Source organism: Trachurus trachurus, assembly GCF_905171665.1.
Source record: "Trachurus trachurus genome assembly, chromosome: 6".
In the NCBI taxonomy this organism is placed as follows: Eukaryota; Metazoa; Chordata; class Actinopteri; order Carangiformes; family Carangidae; genus Trachurus; species Trachurus trachurus.
In genome coordinates this window covers 30,234,660-30,256,575 of record NC_139897.1, presented here as the reverse complement: position 1 = coordinate 30,256,575, position 21,916 = coordinate 30,234,660, and the positions used below count along the sequence as shown (strand labels likewise).

General features: G+C 43.7%; 2 protein-coding genes across 2 annotated transcripts in view; one reads left to right on the top strand and one right to left on the bottom strand.

Moving 5' to 3' along the window:
- Positions 1–21,916, top strand: part of LOC310987927 (protein NLRC3-like) — a gene marked incomplete at both ends in the record, with an annotated part of 313,828 nt that overhangs the window by 90,330 nt on the left and 201,582 nt on the right. The gene's annotated exons all lie outside the window — the stretch shown is intronic.
- LOC310987213 (NLR family CARD domain-containing protein 3-like) lies at positions 569–19,482 on the bottom strand (the record flags this gene model as incomplete). The annotated part of the gene is given in 11 exon segments (XM_083973404.1): positions 569–766; positions 803–1,164; positions 1,876–1,922; positions 14,780–14,953; positions 15,045–15,218; positions 15,329–15,799; positions 15,801–17,118; positions 17,272–17,497; positions 17,632–17,703; positions 17,901–18,009; positions 19,335–19,482. Coding segments are annotated over 11 exon segments (3,240 nt in total). The 5' UTR covers positions 19,424–19,482.

Genomic DNA, 21,916 nt, shown 5'->3' with positions numbered 1-21,916 from the left:
ATAAAAACTACATGAAATTGATTGCGTATTCCTCTTTCATATTGTCTTTATTGGTAACCGTTTTATAAAACCAACATATAAGCAATATATCAATATACTGTATATTGCTTAATTATTTCACATCAGATTATTTACAGGACAGATGAATACAGTTTAATAATTATCTCAGTAACATGTTAACAGAAAAATCATTAGCTGGTAGGATTAGTAGCTCATCAACAGGAAATGCAGTAATGACTCAGTAAAACCACAAAGAAAAAGAAATCACAGGTAATTCATTATATTCAGCGTCTCTACAACATTGTGTTTGTTTCCAGTTGTGTTTATTGTTGTGTCTGTTTACCTGTGACCAGCTCACAAACAGCCTGTAAAGTTCAACATGAATCATCCATCTTTAAAGGAAGAGGAAGAAGTTTACAAGAATCATTGAGAAATTTCTTTTTTTTAATCAACTGATTTAATCCATGAATGTGAAAACGTGAGTGAGAGAGAGAGACAGACATGTAGAGACTGAACTGTCTGTTCAACAGTGAGAAGGTTTCTGTGACAGGAGGAGACTCTGGTTCACTCAACACAGAGACACTGAGGAACCAGGGAAACAGAGTCCAAACCCAGGATACAGAGGTTGAGTGGAGGTGGTGTTGAAGGTGTAGATGTGGATCAGTGAGTCAGAGGAGACTCTGTAGAAGGACAGAGAGCCAGCAGGACAGTCCACATACACTGCTACTCTGTTAGAGACGGAGGAGGAGGAGGAGGAGGAGGAGGAGGAGGAGGAGGAGGAGGAGGAGGAGGAGGAGGAGGAGGAGGAGGAGGAGGAGGAGGTGATGTCTGTCCGTCTGCTATTGTGCCTGACGTAGTAACGACCATCAGAGCAGTTCAGACTCCAGGACTGATCGTTCCCTCCAAACCAACAGTCTCTACTGACTCCTTTCCTTCTGATTCCTCTGTAACTCACTGATATTTCAACGTCTCCTCTCCACTCGACCTCCCAGTAGCAGCGACCAGTCAGACCAGTTGAACACAGCAGCTGATCCCACCGGTCAAATCTGTCTGGATGATCAGGATATGACTGATCCTCCTTCACCCATGTCGCCTTCCTGTTGTTGTCAGACAGTTTGATGTTTGTGTTCACTGTGTTTGTGTCGATTGTGAGTCGACAGGAATCTGATGGAGAGAACAAGACACAGCTGCAGTTATTGATCATGTGATCAGTTATTGACAGTTTGATGAAGACTCATGACGTCAGTGATGTGACAGTGTGAAGATGGTTGAATGTGCTGCTCAAAGTTTAGTTAGTTTAGTTTAGTTTATTTATTTATTTCATTCATTTATCGAGCATAAAAACAAAAAATTAAATAAACAATGACAATACTGTAACTCTTGAATGAAAGGGGGCAGAAAGAAGCAAACTTATATTGTCTACCCCTTGTTACAAAGAATTAATTCACAAATTAGATAGTACCTACATCCAAGCAAAGAAGAAATGGAAGAAGAAGAAGAAAAACATCAACAAACAATGTTTACAACAAAAGTGACATAAAATAAATTGAGCGGCTGCAGCCCAGCTACTCATCATCTTAATACATTTCTATTAAGTGTTGACATGCTACATGCAGTATAGACACATATATAAATTTACTATCACATGCGCACATATACACATAAATACATAAACACCACCACATCTGTATATAAATCCATACAAACAAAAATGTTCACACATACATGTACACACGCAGACACTTATGCACATGTGTGTGTATACACCTTTACGTGTGGTTTTATTGCATTTACACCAGGTCATATTTCTGAATCATGTTATTTTTAACAGTTTTTTTAAATAAGTAAGTAAAAATAAAGTAAAAACACACTTACACTTCCTCGGACCTGGTGTCAAACACTGGACTCCAGCAGGCTGCACCCTAAAAGGAGGAGGGGGGTCAGAGCAGCACGTTCTCTGTCAGCATGCACACATGGACATTACATGGCTCTCACACACACACTGTTTTATCACTGTGTTCACATGGAGGCTGGTATGTATGGATGAACACTGAGCACAGAGAAGAAGGAGCTGGAGTCTTTATCTAGTGATGATACAGAGCAGGAGGAGACGAGGAGGAAACACTTCATCATGTGTTTTCTCCATGTGATGTCACTTCAGTGTCAGACACACACTTTCACTCTCTGACTCTCAAGCTGCAAAACACACGTCACAGCAAATAAGATGAAGACACAACAGGTGAAGAAGAAGAAGAGTGCAGCTGTGAACAGTGGATGGTTTCAGTGTTTGATGAGGAAGGAAACACACTCAACATGTTTGTTAGAGCTCAGTGAAACAGTGAGTTTAGTGAGAAACACTGAGTGTGAACACAACTTGTGTTTGTTTGAAGAAAACTCCCCAGGAAGCTGAAGAATGAGGCTGTGAGCAGGTTTCCACAGGAGCCACAGCAGCAGTGAGTGGATGAAGGAGCTCTAATAGAAACCATCTGATCACAGTGACAGGACGGATCAGGATCTCATGATCAATGACTCTGTTCTTCTCTGCTCTTCACACAGATCAGCTGCAACACACTGACTCACTGAGATCAGTCACATCATGTGGAACAAAGCAGCCGTCCTCAGGACCAGTCCTGAGCTCCATCAAACCTGTCCACACATTTTTACTGGACTTGAAGTCAGAGTCCAGAGGAAGCAGAGAAACTGTAGAGCAGAGAGAACCAGGCTCAGCTCAGAGCACATGGACTCAGACAGGAAGTGAAGCTCCAGCAGCTGGAGACTTTCATTAAGGAGCCACTTTGTGGCTTCATCTGATCTGGAGTCAGACGTGTTTGAGCAGCACACACACAGTCTGAAAACAGCTGTTTGATCACACACACATTCAGCCACAAACATTGATTATTACTAGAGATGGTGCCAATCGATTGGCAACTGATCGGATCGGGCCGATATGATAAAAAAAACAAAAAACTATTTTTATTTGAACTATCGTGACCCGATCGCATTATACATACAGCAGGGTTTCCCTGCTGCATCCACGCATGCAGACAGTAAAATAAGGCTGCCTGTATCACAATTGTGTATAATAGCCTAATTGATCATGTAAAGCATAAACGAGAGGGAGCGAGCGTCTCTCTCCCTCTTTCTCTCTCTCTGCGTGTGTGTGACTGGCAGCATAGACAGCTGCATCACGATGAAGCCCAATAGCGGCATCTGCTGGGATTAAAGTTCCGTCGCAACAACGGATTTCGACTAGTGTGTGTGTGTGTGTGTGTGTGTGTGTGTGTGTGTGTGTGTGTGTGTGTGTGTGTGTGTGTGTGTGTGTGTGTGTGTGTGTGTGTGTGTGTGTGTGTGTGTGTGTGTGTGTGTGTGTGTGTGAGACTCTCCCGGATAGACCACAGGCCGAATCCCACGGCTGGATTCCAAAATTAAACAAAATAAGCTACTCCTTACGTTGTCAAAACAGGCTCGTTAGGCTACTTGTTTCAACCAACCAAGCGATAGAAAACGATATATTTCCCCCTTAGGTGTGTGACTCAGTGTCACTCCCAGTAAGATGCTGTAGTGTCTGCTCATCAAAATCCTCTACTGAAGGAAAGTCCAACAAAGTGCAGACAGAGCAGGAATATGAAGACTCCTGACTGAAAAAAAACCATTATGGGTAGCAGGGCTGGTCCTAGAGTCTGGGGGGGCCAGAGCAAAGAAGCCCCCTTTTACATTTAAGTTCATTTCAGAGCCTGTACCTTCTTAGGGGAGAGTGGGGTAATGTGAGACACCTCCTGTATCTAGAAAACAGAACACATTTATGGTCATCTGACCATTATGTTTTCAAGCCCCTTCCTTTTCCCCATGGTCATGAAGGAGAGGACCTCATGATGTTGTGGAAAGCATGTTTTTTTCACAAAAATGTTATTTTTGCATGTAAAAGTAAATTTTCTTGCTGTCAACTTAATGAACTGTTGTGCCAAAGCAAATTGATTCAGGTAGAAAAACATATATGATACATGATGATGAACTACCAACACATAAAACCATGTGATGATGCTGGCTGAAAATTAGCCTGAATTTCTAATACCCCTTTCCCACTGGCCAAAAAACCCGTTTAAACCCGCTAACAATCGGCTTTTGGTGGCAGTGGGAAAGGCGCACCGAGCCGCGTCGACGTCAAACGACTCGGCAAGCGACGCGGGTTAAAATCGCCTTTAATCGGCTCGGCTCTGCTCGGCTTGCAGTGGGAACGCCAGACCCGCGTCAACCCGCTAATTTACGTGATGACACTGAACGTTACGTGACGCTACGTCATCGCGCCGGTCGCGTCTCATATCACGTACCAAAACAAAGCTCTGCTCCGCTCTGCTCTCATCCGAGACTGGGATCAAAACATCAGAGAACACTGACCAAAAACGATAGAAAAAAAGAAAAGAAAAGAAGCGACAGTCTGTTTAACTGACGTGTTGTGCCGCGGACGTCCGTCATCCGGCCGCAGCAGACTCTCTGTCCTCCACGGTCCTGGTGCTCCAGGTCAGCCAGCCAGAGAGTCTGCCTCGGCGGACGGACACTCCGCGGCGGGCGGCTGTGGCATGACTGTGTGTGTCTCTTGCACCGCGGATAAGAGCGGGGCGACTGGTTTATGCTCTGTCTGATCCCCCAGCGGGGGGCAGACTGGGCTCATTTTGGTCAATGGGAAAGGGGCCAAATGCCGATTGTTAGCGGGTCGACCCGCGTTTAAAAAACCCGCGTCGACCCGCTAATTTTAGTGGGAAAACGGCTTAAGAGAGGTCGTTTTTTCTAAAATGGGGGTGTTGGGGTAAAGTGAGACAAATGCTGCGGGGTAAAGTGAGACCATGGATGTAGGCTATTATAATAAATCCAAGAGTGAGACACTGTGAGCACACCACACACAAAGATTTACACTAGAATCTCGTCCCCCAAACCAGAAATCTCACATGATCAAACATGATCTGTAGCCACACTGCTTTGTTATGCTATGTGTTCTCAGTCAGCTCACTTCTTTGGTTGGTTGGTTAATAAACTCAATTTTAGTCACATTCCACTTTGTTGGCTCCCCCCCACACACAAGAGGACTTTTGATCAAAATGGTCACGATTGTCAGGGCCTACAACCTGACCCCCAGACTGCATTCTAATCTAACTGGTTCTATCTGTCATTTGAATGTTAATTAAAACATTTTGTGTTGTATTTGATTTTGTTCTTGAGTCACTTTGTGTTTAGAAAAAAAAGTGCTTAATTGACCAATCCCCATGATTCTGTTACTAGTCCGACATTAGTTCTGGAAAGTATGGTTGTCAAGCTAGCTGTCAGGACTCTAACTGTGACAACATGTGTTGTTATGGTAGTAGAGTGGAAAAAGTAAGTTGACCCCCTTGATTTCTCTAGTCTGTCTCAGTTTACCCCTGAGCTGGGGTAAAGTGAGACACAAGACCACTTTTTTAAAAAAACAATCATATTTTCACTGCCTTTCATTCTAAATACATTCTGATAATTTCCATTGCTAGGAAACATCCTGAATTAATGGGAAATGTGTACATTTTTACTGATAAATCATTTTAGGAGCAAATGTAAAAAATGTCTCACTTTACCCCACTCTCCCCTACTACTTGAGTAAAGGAGTTGAATCAGTACTTCTACTTTTACCAGAGTATTTTTTACACAGGTATATCCATTTAAGTCATATTCATCAGCCAGTGTTGAATATGACAGACCCACAATCGAGGCAAAATATCTCTATTACTGGTGGTTGACTGTGGAAAAGGTGACAGGAGCTTTCACTTTTTAATAAAATTAAAATATCTAAACAATAAACATCAAACAATAATGTTTTAGGCCAAAATGTGATTTTTTTATTGAATTTTATTTGAATCCCCCCACCCTCAACAGTGGACAGTATGCAGCAACACCGCCTCCCCCCACCACCACCATCTTGACTAACTGATTTTCTGCGGGAAACTCTGCAAAGTTAACATAAAAAAAACTAGGCCTATGCATGAGTGGGTGAATTAATGGGGAAAAAAAGAGTAAAAAAAAAAAAAGAAGAAGAATATCGTCCCACGTGATCGATCGGTTCTGATCGGTAATCGGATCGGTGAGGCTTTAGGTGATCTGTGATCGGTATCGGTCCCAAAAAACCTGATCGGACCATCTCTAATTATTACACTGTTCACTACACTCACTCTCTTCTGATTGACAGCTCCAGGCCTCTGGACAGTGATGACATCTGGATGTCACACTTGTGATTTACTGTCTCCTCAACACAACAACAGATCTCATCAGGACAAGATCAGGATCTCAGAGAGACTGAGCTGATTATTGATCATCAATATCTGACCAGACAGAGACCTGATGGTGCCGCCTGGTTTCTGTCTCTAATTTCTTTCTTGGTTGGAGACGCTGGGAGACAAATTATGTCTCTGAGCAGTGGACATGGTTTGATTCTTGTTGTTGTGTTGTTATTAGTGTGTCCACACTCAACGGTGAGGGGACGCCAGGCTTTGCTCAGTAGCCGCTGAATTTAAAAAATCAGGTATACAAACTTTTATTGACAAATGTAGTTAATAATTAATCACTGTTTATGCGCATGCCATACGGCAGGGTAATTGTCTGTTTACTGTGTTGATTCCTTCAGAATCCGGACAATTGTGGCTCAAACCCAGGGACACGAGTCCTCAAAAGTACAGAGTTATATGTGAGTCTTATACAATGTTGTATGAGGGTTTATGCAAATTCATTCATGAACGTAGAGTGTAATATGTTTTTTCTTGTAATTAGTTTCGGCCAGTCGGCGGACGGGGACGCGCTGCTCATTGGGCACGTCTCACTGATTTAAAGGTACAGAATATATACATGTATAAAAGTGCCTTTTGTTTATGAGTGTAAATAAGAAATGTGTTTTATGCTTACAGGAATTGTTCATTAGACAGGACTGTGGCTGTTTTTCTCCCCACATGAGTTTGTTAGGGCGGGCCTTTGTTTCTGTGATTTATTGATTTCCTAGTGGGTTTATGTTTCTTTATTTGTTTTCTATTTTTTGCTTTATTTAAGAAACAAGGGCATATTCCACCCTTTTATTGGGTGCTGAGTAACCTATTCCTCAGTAAGCAGCTGCTTCAGACCAGACACATAGGCCTTTTTGGGGCACCTTATGATTCTAAGTGTCTAGTTAGTTAGTTAGTTAGTTAGTTTTATTTGTCCACGATGTGGAAATTAAGCACCTTATTCTTGTGTAATTTGAGCATGTGTGTGATGTGTATTTGGTACCATATTTTAGTAACCTTATAGAAGTGTGGTGTTTTGGTCCCTAAATACCTTGTCCTGTAATCTGGTCTGGTTGCTTGAAGTTACTGGGTCCACCATTACCAGCCCCAAATGAAATCATTCTATATTGCCCTGATACTCTTTTTACTCTGTGTCTCATCATCATTTATCATTGTTAATAAAAATTGTAACTTATTTATCGACACATCTCTCTGTCGTCCTGTTTATTCCGGTCACTTACCTGAGTAAAGTAAATTAGGAGAGTTGAACATATTAGTATACTTTTCCATACTACATCTGTAACAACATCTACTGCACGTCTGCCTGTCCTGAGGGATCCCTCCTCTGTTGCTCACCCTGAGGTTTCTCCAATTTTTCCCTGTTGGGGGGGATCTATGGAGTTTATCCTCAGTCAGTGTGAGGGTCTAAGGGCAGAGGATGTTGTTGTGATGCCATGTAAAGCCCTTTGAAAAAAACAGTTTTTTTAAATTTTAATTTCAATTTATTTATTTGCTATGGAGGACAATGTACAACATTCAGCACTCTCTCCAAGGGGGTGCGGCTGTACCCAATTGCAGCCTTAGGCTGATTTACATTGATTAGTCCCCCTGCCGGATGTTATTAGGCACGGTCCTTAAGGGAAGATCAAACAATAATAACAACTAGAAAATTTCCTCTCGGGAAATTTTGAATGGGCCACGGCTACTGCCGATTTTGCCATCTCTGTCAACATGGGAATCAAACCCACGATCTTAAGGTCAAGACAGAGCTGATCAGACAGACACATGATCATCTTTCTATAAGCACTGATATGAAGGAGCTGTAATCACATTAGGTTAACTGTGTGTGTGTGTGTGTGTGTGTGTGTGTCTTGTGTAATAGGGCCAGGACTCAATTAAAACAATTAATCTAATTAATTAGAGGCTTTGTAATTAATTAATCGTAATTAATTGCATTTTAATCGCATATAAATATTTGACCTGAGAACAGTGAGAAGCATTTTTTTCACATGGATTTTAGTATACCATTGAATGACTGAATAGCTTAAGCAACAAAACATTGTTTTTTTTTTCAAGGTGGTACTTAAAGCAGAAGTAAGTGGTCCGGTCGTTTTCGCTGAAGCTGCGTTCCAGGCAGGCTTTTGAAATCATAAATTACAGCTTCAAGTCACAACTTACGACTTTGTAGCGTTCCAGGCAACCCACTCGTGTTTTTCCGACCTGTTTTACCTGTCAAAGTCACTATAACGGCCACTCGTAACTTCCGACCAGTGAACTCGTACCAGATCGAACTGGTACGAGTTCACCGGTCGGAAAAATACGAGTTTCCTTGAATGCACCATAACAGTCCTCGTCCCTACGTCGCCACATTCACGGCGTCCCTTGGCTGCACACACAGCCCTGCATGCCGTTCTCTCTCCTCATTGGATAAAAACTGTAGGATACGATAAATGTTTTCTCCTCGGCTCAGAGCAGAGCAGAGTGACTGACAGACCCGTGTTTCAGTCCAAACACTCTATGTAAGTGATTGCTGTCGGAAGATATAACTATTTAAGACTTATATTAACACAAATATATCACTTACTTCTGCTTTAACCAAGACCAACATGCAAATTATCGATCAATTCATTAATCGATATTTGATACATACAGATTTAAATGGTCTTTCCTGCCAATACACTATGATGATTACTGTAGTATTTAACTAGGCTACATAAATCACAGTAGCATAAACTGATTTGTTGAACGGACCAGGTGATGGGCTGACTGGTCCTGTCTAACTTCTGTGTACTGGGTGCCATTGTGCAGGGTGTTAAGGCAGCCTTCCTCCACTGCAGTCCCTATGGTCCTGGACCCTCTGGCTGGTGGGGTGGGCTGCTTTCAGCTGGGGGGGACTCTATCAGCTGCTCCCACGAGAGGCATTTGACGCATTTGACACCAACAAGGTTTAACTTTAAAACCAGATTAAATCATGGTTTAAGTTTAAATTCTGTTGCACGTTAACTGTGTTTTAATCACATGAAGGTGTGTGTGTGTTTGTGTGTGTGTGTGTGACTGTAATCACATGAAGCTGGCTCTAGAGTCTGTGCAGGGCCGGTTCTAGAAAATGATGACTAGGGGTGCATCTCAGATCAGAGGGGGTGCACATGCCTGGCATGTTATACAACACTAAATTATGCATTGTCCCATCATTTCAAGCGGAATGATACTAGCAAAACAAGGATGTTTAAAGTGTCTTTCAAATGCTTTATTGCAGCAATATTGTAGCAGAACAACGAAAATGCTACATTTAGTCTTGGCTACCTCACCCATCAGATGATCGAGCAACAGATATTTCTTATCTTGGAAATAAAACATAGAAATTCTAACTAATTTTATCCATACAGTTCAAAACCACCACTAAATATAACAGTTTTTTTAAGTGGAATGATACCAGTCAAACATTTAAAGTGCATTTTTGCAGCAATATTCCTGCAGAACAAAGAAAATGCTTTAGTCTGGGCTACCTCGCCCATCAGACAATATTTCTTAGCCTGAAAATGAAACATAGAAAAATAAATAACAAAAATAAATATAACCTGTGATGTCCATTTAATCTGGCAGAAACCGCCATACCACAGCATAAGGTGCAGGTTTTATGGGAGTGGAGACAGTCTTCTGTGTAGGCACTTCCAGAATAGTTGCACACTGACACCACCAGGGGGCACATGACCTTTATTGGACAAAGAGAGATGACAAAGGTTAAACTAAGCTCATAAAAATAACATAGGACACAGTAAAACAGAATTCTATTTAAAATATAGTCCCACCTAGAGGAACAGCATACCTTTACTTAGTAGAGCTGCAGCCTCCTTGAAGATGTGTTGAATCTTCTCAGCAGTTTCTCTCTCCATTCTCCAGTGAACTTTTGGGTAAGGTCCTTCTCAACAGCAATCTGAATCAGATGAGCTTTTCTTTTGTGCAACATGCTCCTTCTGTGTTCACTGAACACATTCTTCAACATTGAGAATGAATTTTCACATGTTGCAGTTGATGCGCCAAAGGTTAAGCTGAGCTTCAGTGTTTCTATGACAGTTGGCATAGCTGCCAGAGACATGCTGTATGTTTTCAAAATGTCCTGCGCTGTCCAGCTTTTGTGTTTGTCAGATTTGGCCATTTCATCTTTCAGAAAGCGTTTTGCCACAGTAAACTCAGCTTCTTTAGCATCTATCCCTGTCAAGTCCAACAGAGGCTTAACTTTGTTGACATCCATGAAATGTTCACTCTCTGGGTGTACGGCACACAGCGCCTGTACTAGTTGGCTATTTCTTTCATTAAATCTAGCAGTCATTTCTCCCACTACTGCATCCAGAGTACTGAAATACAATCTTTTGCACTCTGTCTTCTCTCCCACTCCTTTGTGACGGTGACCAAGTGGTGTTTCCACCACAAAGTCTTTCAAGTGACTGGTCATCTTTTCTCTTCGTCGTTTGGATTGTGAGGGCGTGGCAGTGGAAGGTTCTGTCATCTCTCTCTCTTTTGTGCATTTCTCCCAAAGTGCATCAAACTGACTGTCACTCCTAAGTTCTTCCACACATTCAAGTGCACTTTGGACAAGACGGACACCAGTGTAGAGGTCAGTGGATTTTGCTTGGAGTGCAGTATTGGGGGGATCCAGCAAAGCCAATATCTGATGTGTCATACAGGCAATGAATGGAAAACTGGGTTCGGTAATGGCCTTCAAAAGCCCCGTGGCTTCAATTCGCACATCTGCTCCAATGGTCAGGATGCCTTCAATTTCCTGTAGAAGGTGGACAATGTCGTCAGAGCTGTTCATGATCACTTTCACTGTGGCCAGATGGCCAGTCCACCGTTGCTCAAGCAGCCGCTTCAACTTCTCTCCTGTGTTGACTGCAGCTACTGTAGGTTTCCTTAAGAACTTGTAGAGAGAGTTACATACACCAAAGAAGTTCTCCAATGCATTATCAGATGACATGGCATTCACTACCACTAGGTGAAGCTGGTGATTAAAACAGTGCACATAAGGCACCTCCCTCTGTAGTTCTTCTTGTATGAGTTTCTGCATTCCTCCATGTACACCTGACATGACGCTTGCCCCATCATAGCACTGGCTTAGCATCTTCCCTGTATTTAATCCAATATCTTCCAACTGTGACAAAACGAGTTGAGTTAGAGACTTAGCATCACAGTGTTTACTGGTTGGCATTGAAATAAGTCTCTCTTTCACACTGTTGTCAGTTTTATCCACAAAGCGAAGCACTATTGAGATATTTTCACATCCCGTGGGGTCTTTGGTGCCGTCCACTTTTAATGTGTACCACACATCTCCAATGTCATTCACAATTTCCTCAGTTATGATTTTGCTCATTAGTTCAATTATTTCATTTTGTATATGATTTGATGTGTATGTAGCATTGGCAGGGATGGTATCAAAAATCTTCTTAAAGTCCTTGTCCTTTTTTAGTGTGTAATCCATCATGGCTAAAAAAAGACCACCACTTGTCTCACCTCTTGTATCCAAAGCCTCAACAGAGCCACGGAAAGGGAGCTGGTTTATAGCCAGGAATTGAATGATGTCCACAATCGATGTCACATAAATGCGGTTTCTCTCAAGCTGGTCTTCATTCACAAGCGTAGACACCTCAGTTTTAGTCCCTTCTCTTCTGATCCTCTCCTGCCACAACGCCACTGATGTCATGTGTTCTCTGCTTGCTTCATGCCTTGCCAGTCCCTTATCGCGCACAAGAGCATGGCGCCAGTTGTTGTAGCCACTAGTGGTAAAGGCATCTCTTTTACTATGGCCAAATCCAAACTTCCTACACGCGTAGCAAAATACCGCATCATTTTTGCAGGAATATTCTAGCCATTCTCTGTTATCAAACCATGAGCTGCAAAAGGAGCGCTTTACCCCTCCAAAAAATGATGACGGATATTTCTGTAAACGCACTTGAAGTGGTTCCTCCATACCTAGGTCGTCGGGTGGGCCGGGCACCTGCTCATGGGGTGAAGGGAGGGGGGACGGCGGCGGCAGCGGCTCGGGCAGGAGTGAGCAGCCCGACGAAGCTGCAGCAGCAGCTTCATGAATTTCAAGTTGAGATCGAGTCTCTGTCTCATCATGACCACCGTTGTCCGACCTGCTGGCGTGGTTCTGCTTGAACCACTTCCGAATATCCATTGTTTACGTTATGTTAACGGTGCTGCAGAGAGCAGCGTTTTGCTGGTGCAGGTAACTGCGCGCTGGACGCAGATGAGTGACGTGCACTGACGCGCGTGCACTTTTTTCCCCTCTTTTCAACGGAGCATGCAAACACATAAACTGAGGGTGCAATGCATGCTTATGCACCCTCGTAGAACCGGGCCTGAGTCTGTGTGTGTGTGTGTGACTGACTTGACACATAGTTAGTTAGTAGCTGCATCCTGTGTCAGTCTGATTTAGCTGTGTCGGTGTTTATAAACATTTAAACGAGCGCCAGGTGGATTGTTTATGAAGTTAACGAGCTCTGGCCTGAGGATCAAAGAGGTTACCACGGCGATAGGGGCCCCCGCAGGCTGAGACAGACAGAAACGTGGAGAAAAAGAGCCATTTTCTGCCTCTGCACCGGTCTCACATTTAGGCTTAGGGTGAGAAAACGGTAACTCCTATCAGAACAAAACACAGATCACATTGCTCTAAGGACTTACTGAAAATTTTGGTACGATTTGGTGTTTCTGCAGTAAATATTTTGGCGACGCTGGCAGTTTTAAAACATCAGGCCGTTCTGCTTCTCTCAGAAAATATTTGTATTGGACTCAATGAGGAGCAGAGACAGACGTGGCCGCACTTAGAGGCTCAGAGTTTAAATTCTGTAAGTCTCTCTGATATTTTGAGCAGATTAAGAGATCAAGGATGAGCTCGTCTACAACCGTGGCCGAAATTATGTGTGTAGAGTGAAAATTGTGGCCGTTTGGAGTTTGGATAGAGAAAAAATCTGGAGTTTTTCTGGCATCTCTCCCACTCTAACTGATGATGTCACGTGCTCTGACACGAACATTCCGTGCAATACACACCCATTATAATCTCATAATTTCTCCAAAAATGATCATGGTCATTGATCAGGGATTGATCAAAAACTATATGACCTATCAAAACGTGGAGTAATACGCCAATACACAAGACTTGTGTCTACTGTTTAAAGTTTAAATGGAGTCTCTAGGTGAAAGTATGCCTGAGCAGTAGACGTTTGTTAAACTCCAATGATTGGTCTTTTTCGGTCTTTTTTTCCCGCCCGTCTCATTGACTTACATGCAAAAATTTTGCGCAGTTTTTCGCGACTTATGTCACGAAAAATTCGTAAACTGTTGAGAAAAGTAATAGCACACCGATCCCGATCAAGCCGCACATTTTGATATATAATAGTAGCGAATCGAAAAAGCGTCCGGAAGAGGACGGAGAATAATAATGAGAAAAAATCCACACAATAACAGTAGTGCTGGTCCCTGCAGCTATTTCATAGCTGTTGGGACCAGTGCCCGGTGCGATTGCCCGTGGCCCTAATAATACATTCAAGATAATGAAAATCAAAACAATAATAATAATAGTACATTCAAGTAAATGCAAGTGTGTGGACAGCAATCTGTCATAGAAAACTAAATAATACAGCATGATACAATTATAACATTATACAGTGTAGTGCAAATCAGACAAGTATAAAAAATAGTTTAAAAGGGGCTATAAATAAAACGGTACAGTAGTGCTCGACATTAGTGTTTTTTAATATGTGATAATAATAGTAACAATACTGGTCATAATAATTTTGGGAGAAATTGCACATGCCGACTGGCCTCAAGTTTATAATAAATAAGTTGGTAAATGGGGGGGGGGGGGGTGGGGCTGTGTGGGGTGTGTGGATGATATGGAGGCCTGTAGCAATACAGAATCCAGTGCATAGTTCTTGTAGTCGGTGCGTTTAAAAACCAGCTATACAAATAAAATTGCCTTGCCTTGCCCACAGTCTCTGGGACTGTTCAGGTCAAACACTCTTTTGGTTCAGGAGCAGTTAAACCAGCTGCAGCTGAATTTTTTCCTGATCAATTCTGAAATAATGTCTGATCAAAACATCAGGAGAGACTCAGAGCACAGCTACCAACAACTGGTTTCATCAATGACATCTCTTCTCCTGAATATGACACAGTGAGTCATGATGAGACACAAACTCCTGATCCCAGTAGTTCATCACTGTGACTGATGGAAGCTGCACAGCTCATGTTTGAAACACTCAAGAGATTTTGGCTTCAGTATAAACTGTGTTACGACGAGTCAGACTGTGACAGAGGACGTCAGTGGAGTGGGCGGAGCTTCACTGTGGCCTACACCACCTCTGGATATGGTCTGAGTGATCAGATCTGATGTCATCAATGCATTAATCACCTGAGACAGACGTTAATTCCAGGTGTGAACGAGGCCATAGAAAATGTTCCAGCTCCTCCTCCTCTATCAGACAGTGTGTGTGGCTGCAGCAGCCTCTCCTTACCTGAGAGAGTCCAGTCTCCAGTCTGGATCCTCCAGTCCAGCAGACAGCAGCTTCACTCCTGAGGCTCCTGGATGATTGTAGCTCAGGTCCAGCTCTCTCAGATGGGAGGGGTTGGAGCTCAGAGCTGAGGCCAGAGAAGCACAGCCTTCCTCTGTGACCAGACATCCTGACAGACTGAACACACACAACAACACACAGGAAACCACTGTCAACACCTGGAGGTGTGTTCAAGTGTCATCAGATAAACAGCTTGATGGATCCTCACCTGAGAGTCTCCAGTCTACAGTGTGGACTCTCCAGTCCACCAGACAGCAGCTTCACTCCTGAGTCCTTCAGTTCGTTGTTACTCAGGTCCAGGTGTCTCAGACTAGAGGACTGGGAGCTGAGGACTGAGGACAGAGCTTCACAGCTTCTCTCTGAGAGGTTACAGCTGCTCAGTCTGCAGAGATGATCATGATGAATACAAGAAAGGAATTTATTTTCTATCCTGTTGAAATGACATAAATGTTTTATATAATGATGAATAAATCCAACTATCTCTGCACTTACAGAGCTTTGTTGGAGGCTTTGACCACTGGCAGCAGCCTCAGAAGAGCCTCCTCTGAAGCAGAGTATTTCCTCAGATCAAACTTATGCAAATCTTCTTCTGATGACAGTAAGATGAAGCCCAGAGCCGACCACTGAGCAGGAGACAGTTTATCTGTGGAGAGACGTCCTGATCTCAGGGACTGTTGGATCTCCTCCACTAGAGAACGATCATTCAGTTCATTCAGACAGTGGAACAGGTTGATGCTTTTCTCTGCAGAGGGAGTCTCTTTAACCTTCTTCTTGATGTACTGAACTGTTTTCTGATTGGACCGTGAGTCACTTCCTGTCTGAGTCATCAGACCTCGTAGGAGAGTCTGATTGGTCTTCAGTGAAAGACCCAGGAGGAAGCGGAGGAACAAGTCCAGGTGTCCATTTGGACTCTGTAAGGCCTCGTCCACAGCGCTCTGGTAGAAGTTTGTCAGATGTGTCTCTAAACCAACGAGCTGTTGTTTGTTGTTGTGACATCAGGTTGAGTCCAGAGTTGATGAAGGTCAGATGGACATGAAGAGCAGCCAGAAACTCCTGAACACTCAGATGGACGAAGCAGAACACCTTGTCCTGGTACAGGCCTCTCTCCTCTTTAAAGATCTGTGTGAACACTCCTGAGTACACTGAGGCTGCTCTGATATCGATGCCACACTCTGTCAGGTCTGATTCATAGAAGATCAGGTTTCCTTTCTGCAGCTGCTCAAAAGCCAGTTTTCCCAGAGACTCAATCATCTTCCTGCTCTCTGGACTCCAGTGTGGATCTGTCTCAGCTCCTCCATCATACTTGACCTTCTTCAGTTTTAGATAAACCACCAGGAAGTGGATGTACATCTCAGTCAGGGTCTTGGGCAGCTCTCCTCCCTCTCTGGTCTTCAACAGCTCCTCCAGAACTGTAGCAGTGATCCAGCAGAAGACTGGGATGTGGCACATGATGTGGAGGCTTCGTGATGTCTTGATGTGGGAGATGATCTCTCTGGCCTGCTCCTCATCTCTGAACCTCTTCCTGAAGTACTCCTCCTTCTGTTGGTCGGTGAACCCTCTGACCTCTGTCACCATGTCAAAACACTCAGGAGGGATCTGATTGGCTGCTGCAGGCCGTGTGGTAATCCAGAGGCGAGCAGAGGGAAGCAGTTTCCCCCTGATGAGGTTGGTCAGCAGCACGTCCACTGAGGTGGACTCTGTCACATCAGTCAGGATCTCAGTGTTGTGGAAGTCCAGAGGAAGTCGACACTCGTCCAGACCGTCAAAGATGAAGACGACCTGGAACTGATCAAACCCACAGATTCCTGGTTCTTTGGTTTCAGAGAAGAAGTGATAAACAAGTTCCACCAAGCTGAACTTTTTCTCTTTCAGTACATTCAGCTCTCTGAAGGTGAAGGGAAATGTGAAGTGTATGTCCTGGTTGGTTTTGTCTTCAGCCCAGTCCAGAGTGAACTTCTGTGTTAAGACTGTTTTCCCAATGCCAGCCACTCCCTTTGTCATCACTGTTCTGATTGGTCGGTCTCTTCCAGGTGGGGCTTTAAAGATGTCTTCTTGTCTGATGGTTGTTTCTGGTCTGTCTGGTTTCCTTGAAGCTGTTTCAATCTGTCTGATCTCATGTTCATCATTGACCTCTCCAGCCCCTCCCTCAGTGATGTAAAGCTCTGTGTAGATCTGGTTCAGAAGGGTTTGGTTTCCTGCTTTAGAGATCCCCTCAAACACACACTGGAACTTCTTCTTCAGGGCAGATTTGAGTTTACGTCGACAAACTGGAGCAAAATGTTCTGAATAAAAACACAAGAAATCAGACCAATAAGAAAATATAACATGTTAATTCCTCTAAATAACGACTATATGAACATGTTTCCCTCCATATGTTGATACCAGTGAACGTCTCATTTGTCCATCATGTTGAATCTTTACAGAAATCCTCTTACTGCTCTGCAGACGCTCAGCCAGCTCCTCCTGCTTCCTGCTCCTCAGGAGCTTCACTGTGATCTTCTCTAACGCCTCTCTGATGCTCCTCTGCTCTTCATCCTCACCGTCCACCACCTCCTCATCCTCCCTCTGACTCCCTGAGCATTCTGGGTAATCTGGACTCAGAAGCTTGTGGATCTTCTTCAGCTCGTTCTTCACAAAAGTGACCATGTTCTCCTCCAGCAGCTGGAACAGAAACTCTATGAGTGACAGCATCAAACTAAAACCTGAGAGACTGACAATTCACTGGTGTCAAAGTGCAGCATGGAGATGATTGTGAACACAACAGATGTAACAGCAGCTGTTGGACATGTACCCACCATAAACATGGAGTCCAGATGTGTTTGATGCTGCTGGGCAGACTGACCACTGGGAACCTCTGAGCTCTCCTGGTCCACTCTGTGGAGGAATCAGTGTCAAGTGAACATCAGTACAGAGAGATAATACAAGATGGACTTTATATGTCCCCTGAGGACGTTCACAACAGACAGAGACACTTTGATTTCAGACCTGGTCCAACAACACGTCGTACAAACTGGTTCATTTCTACAATAACCTGAATCTGACTGTCAGTTACAGCTTACATCTGATCAGCTGATCCTCGTCCTCCTTTAAAGTCAGCACCTATGCCCTTTGATATGTTGCTCTTTAAAGACAGACAGCTGGGTTCAGGAGAGTCTGGTCTCTGCTGCTGGATCCTGAAACAACAACACAACTGATGTTAAATAGTTTTAGATTAAAAAAGAAAAAAGAACACAAGTCCTAAAAACACAAAGTTTGATTTGTTTCCTTATTCCTGTAAATAAAAGCTGTAAACAATGTTGATGAGGGATTTTTTCACCTCAGAAAATGTCATTTGTCTCTTTGTTTTGTTCTGTAGAGCAATGTTTCTCAAAGTGGAGTCCCCCACCCCCAGGAGTCCTTGAGTGGGTCTCCAAATTTTACCACTTTTTCTAGAATTTGCAACCTTTTTTTAAAAGATAAATTAAATTATTTTACCAACTTTTTTTGAGAAAATTTATTTTTTCAAGACGTTTTTTCTTTACTTTTTATTTCTCTATAATCTCATGTCATTGGCCCTAATTTGAACATATATTGACTAAAAAAGTAAGGTTCTTTAGTCTCAGAACAAATATTTGTGTATTTCTGGTGTTTGCTTCAAAATTTTGTCCAATGGGGGTCCGTGGTCTAATTTGTGTCAATTTAGGGGTCCTTGATGTAATAAAGTTTGAGAACCAGTGCTGTAGATGAGTTGACGTTTCTATCTTTACCTGAGTTTTGCTCATTCTCTCTCTCAGTATTTATGGACATTTGTTCGTCTGTCCTGTAAAAAACAGCTGCTGAGATTCTGCTTCAGCTCCTGTAACTGATCTGATCCTCTGTCTCTGCTCTCTGTGTCTGACGTCACTCTGAACTCACTAGAAATCACTGATCGGCCCCTTGCCCTGTTGCACACCTCAAAGCTGCCACCAGGAGGCGACTTGATGCAGCCAACATCACCATGTTCCTTCTACCAGGTGGAAACAAGACCATCAACATTTAGAGCAAATGAAAAGATGATTTTAACCCAGTGGTTACTTCCTGTTTTAAGTAGAAGGTGCTGACACATTCCCTGTTGCTACTGGGCTGCACTGTGAGAATTACTGAATATTAACATGTGGATGTTCAGGCAGGGACTCTTTACTGCAGCTGGACAATGTGTGTCTGAGTTGTAACTCTTTTTGACTCCACAGGAAGAACGTTCAACACAAAGTCAAAGGCTTTGAAATTTAGTTTTGTCTTACATCTGATCAGCTGATCCACGTCCTCCTTTGAAGTCAGCACCTATGCCCTTTGACCGGTCGCTCCTTAAAGACAGACAGCTGGGTTCAGGAGAGTCTGGTCTCTGCTGCTGGATCCTGAAACAACAACACAACTGATAAATGTGCAGGTTGGAGAAAAACTGATGAAAAATATCTTCAATTTTTTAATAAACACAGCAACTGACTTTTAGAGAGAAAAGTCTGACAGTATTAATTCTGACCTTTGACCTCTGGTCTGGCCCTGATGTCCCCCACACAGAGTGGTTTTAGAGGGAGGGGCTCCCTCCTCTCTGTCCTCACACTGATCCATGCTGCTGAGGTCACATCCACATCAGCTCACACACACTTTGTAGCTTCACCTGCAGAGGAAACACACATCATTCATGTGCACAGCAGCTCACATGTCCATCATGTCTCCAGCTGCTCCTCCACTGATTGGCTCTTCTTCTCTGCTTCATATCAGTGTCAGCTGAATGCAGTCACACAGCAGTGAGGAAGAGGAAGCTGCCATCAGCTGCTGTACTTCTACTATCAGTCCACTAGATGGCGTCATGAAGCTGCAGTGAAGTGAAGAGCAGCCCAGCAACATGATCCATGGACGACTGTTTCCATCCACTGACACACACAAGGACTGAGGTCGCTTTCACACTAGCCTCGTTTGGTCCGGACTTTAGGACTTTTCAGTTTGGTCCGAACCAAAATTTCAGGTGTGAACACTCCCCCGGACCACAGTCCGGACTTTTCTCGGACCAAACAAGCGGACCATGGTCCCCCAAAAAAGTCAGGACTCGGTCCGGTTTGAAGTGAAACATGGTTCGGTTCGCTTCAGGTGAGAACGTAATCGGACTTTTAATAGGACCAAATACAGGAAGCAAACCAAAACAGCAGTGTCTCCCATAATAAATGGGAGACACTGCTGAGAGAGAGCGAGAGAGAGAGAGAGAGAGAGAGAGAGAGAGAGAGAGAGAGAGAGAGAGAGAGAGAGAGAGAGAGAGCGTGCATGCAGGACAGCAGGGCGCGGTGAAAGCCTGCCACAGTTTCCTTGCAAAGCAGAATTGTCAAAGCTGCTGCTCCCTGCTGTTGATGAATAGGAAAAAAATTACAGAAAGTGATTTTCCCTCACAAATTTGCTGACCAATAGCTGAACGACCTGTAGACCACGTGTCATTTGTTTACAAAAAAGGTGCGTTTTGACAAGGGACAGTGTGAACACAGACCGGACCAAAACTTAATTGCAACAATGTATCATTTCTTCCCTCTGGTCCGGACCGTGGGCCGCACTTTCAGGTGTGAAAGCAACCTGAGATCCACTGAGTTGATGTGACACAGTCTCTGTGTGGACAGCATCCCTGTAGAAAACCACTGGATCAAACAAGCTACAGCTGATTGTTACACACACAACAACTGGGCCTCAACTCATTTCACCTCACAGCTCCACTATCACAACATTCAGTCATTTCACTCACACTGGAAATTCAAGGAGAGAAAAACACTCTCCAGATGCCACTGACACTTAAAATCTCTGTCAATCCATTCATCGTCTGCTCCATCATACAAATATAATACAGACAAATGATGCGTTCAAGTTCGTCTCAGTCTGAGGCCACGTCTTCAAATGTCTCGCTTTGTCACAGCAACAATCAAAGAGACAAAAATATTCAGTCTACCGTCAAATCAAACAGAGAAAACAAAGAAATATTATATATATATATATATATGTTTGAGCCTGAAAAATGAAGATTTCTGCTTGATAAATGTAAAACTGTTGCAGCTCTAAAAGAGTCTTTACAGCCATATTGATGATTTCTGTCCAATAATCAATAACCCAGAGTGTTTGCTGTGTGTAATCACAGACTGGTGGGGACACAGAGACAGTGTCAGTGGTACTGATGATAGGCACTAACAGTGCTGATCAATAGACTCAGTGGCGTGCACAGGGGGGGGGGGCAGGGGGGGCGGTCGCCCCCCCTCGTGGCCCAATTGTTGAAAAACGCGTGCTAAAGTGCCCCCTGGGAGCCAAAACGCGCGTTAAAGTGCCCTCTTGGGAGCCAAAACGTGTGCTAAAGTGTCCTCATGGGGGCCAAAACGTGTGCTAAAGTGCCCTCTAGGAGCTAAAACGTGTGCTCAAGTGCCCTCATGGGGGCCAAAACGTGTGCTAAAGTGCCCTCATGGGGGCCAAAACGTGTGCTAAAGTGCCCTCTAGGAGCCAAAACGTGTGCTTAAGTGCCCTCATGGGGGCCAAAACGTGTGCTAAAGTGCCCTCTAGGAGCCAAAACGTGTGCTAAAGTGCCCTCTAGGAGCCACAACATGTGCTAAAGTGCCCTCTAGGAGCTGAAACGCGTGCTTAAGTGCCCTCTTGGGAGCCAAAACGCGTGCTTAAGTGCCCTCTAGGAGCCAAAACGTGTGCTAAAGTGCCCTCATGGTAGCCAAAACGTGTACTAAAGTGCCCTCTAGGAGCCAAAACACATGTTAAAGTGCCCTCTTGGAAGCCAAAACACATGTTAAAGTGCCCTCTTGGAAGCCAAAACACATGTTAAAGTGCCCTCTTGGGAGCCAAAACACGTGTTAAAACAGGCCACATCGACGTTTTTTAGTCTTAAGGTATTCATATCATAAAACAGGCCAAATCAACGCTAAAAAAGGCCGCTACAGTCTCACTCTTGTCATTTTCTGAAACTTGGCAGCCCTGAAAGTGCCCTCTAGGAGCCACATCTAGGAGCCAAAACATGTGCTAAAGTGGCCTCTTAGGAGCTAAAACACGTGTTAAAGTGCCCTCAGGGAAGCCAAGACGCGTGCTAAAGTG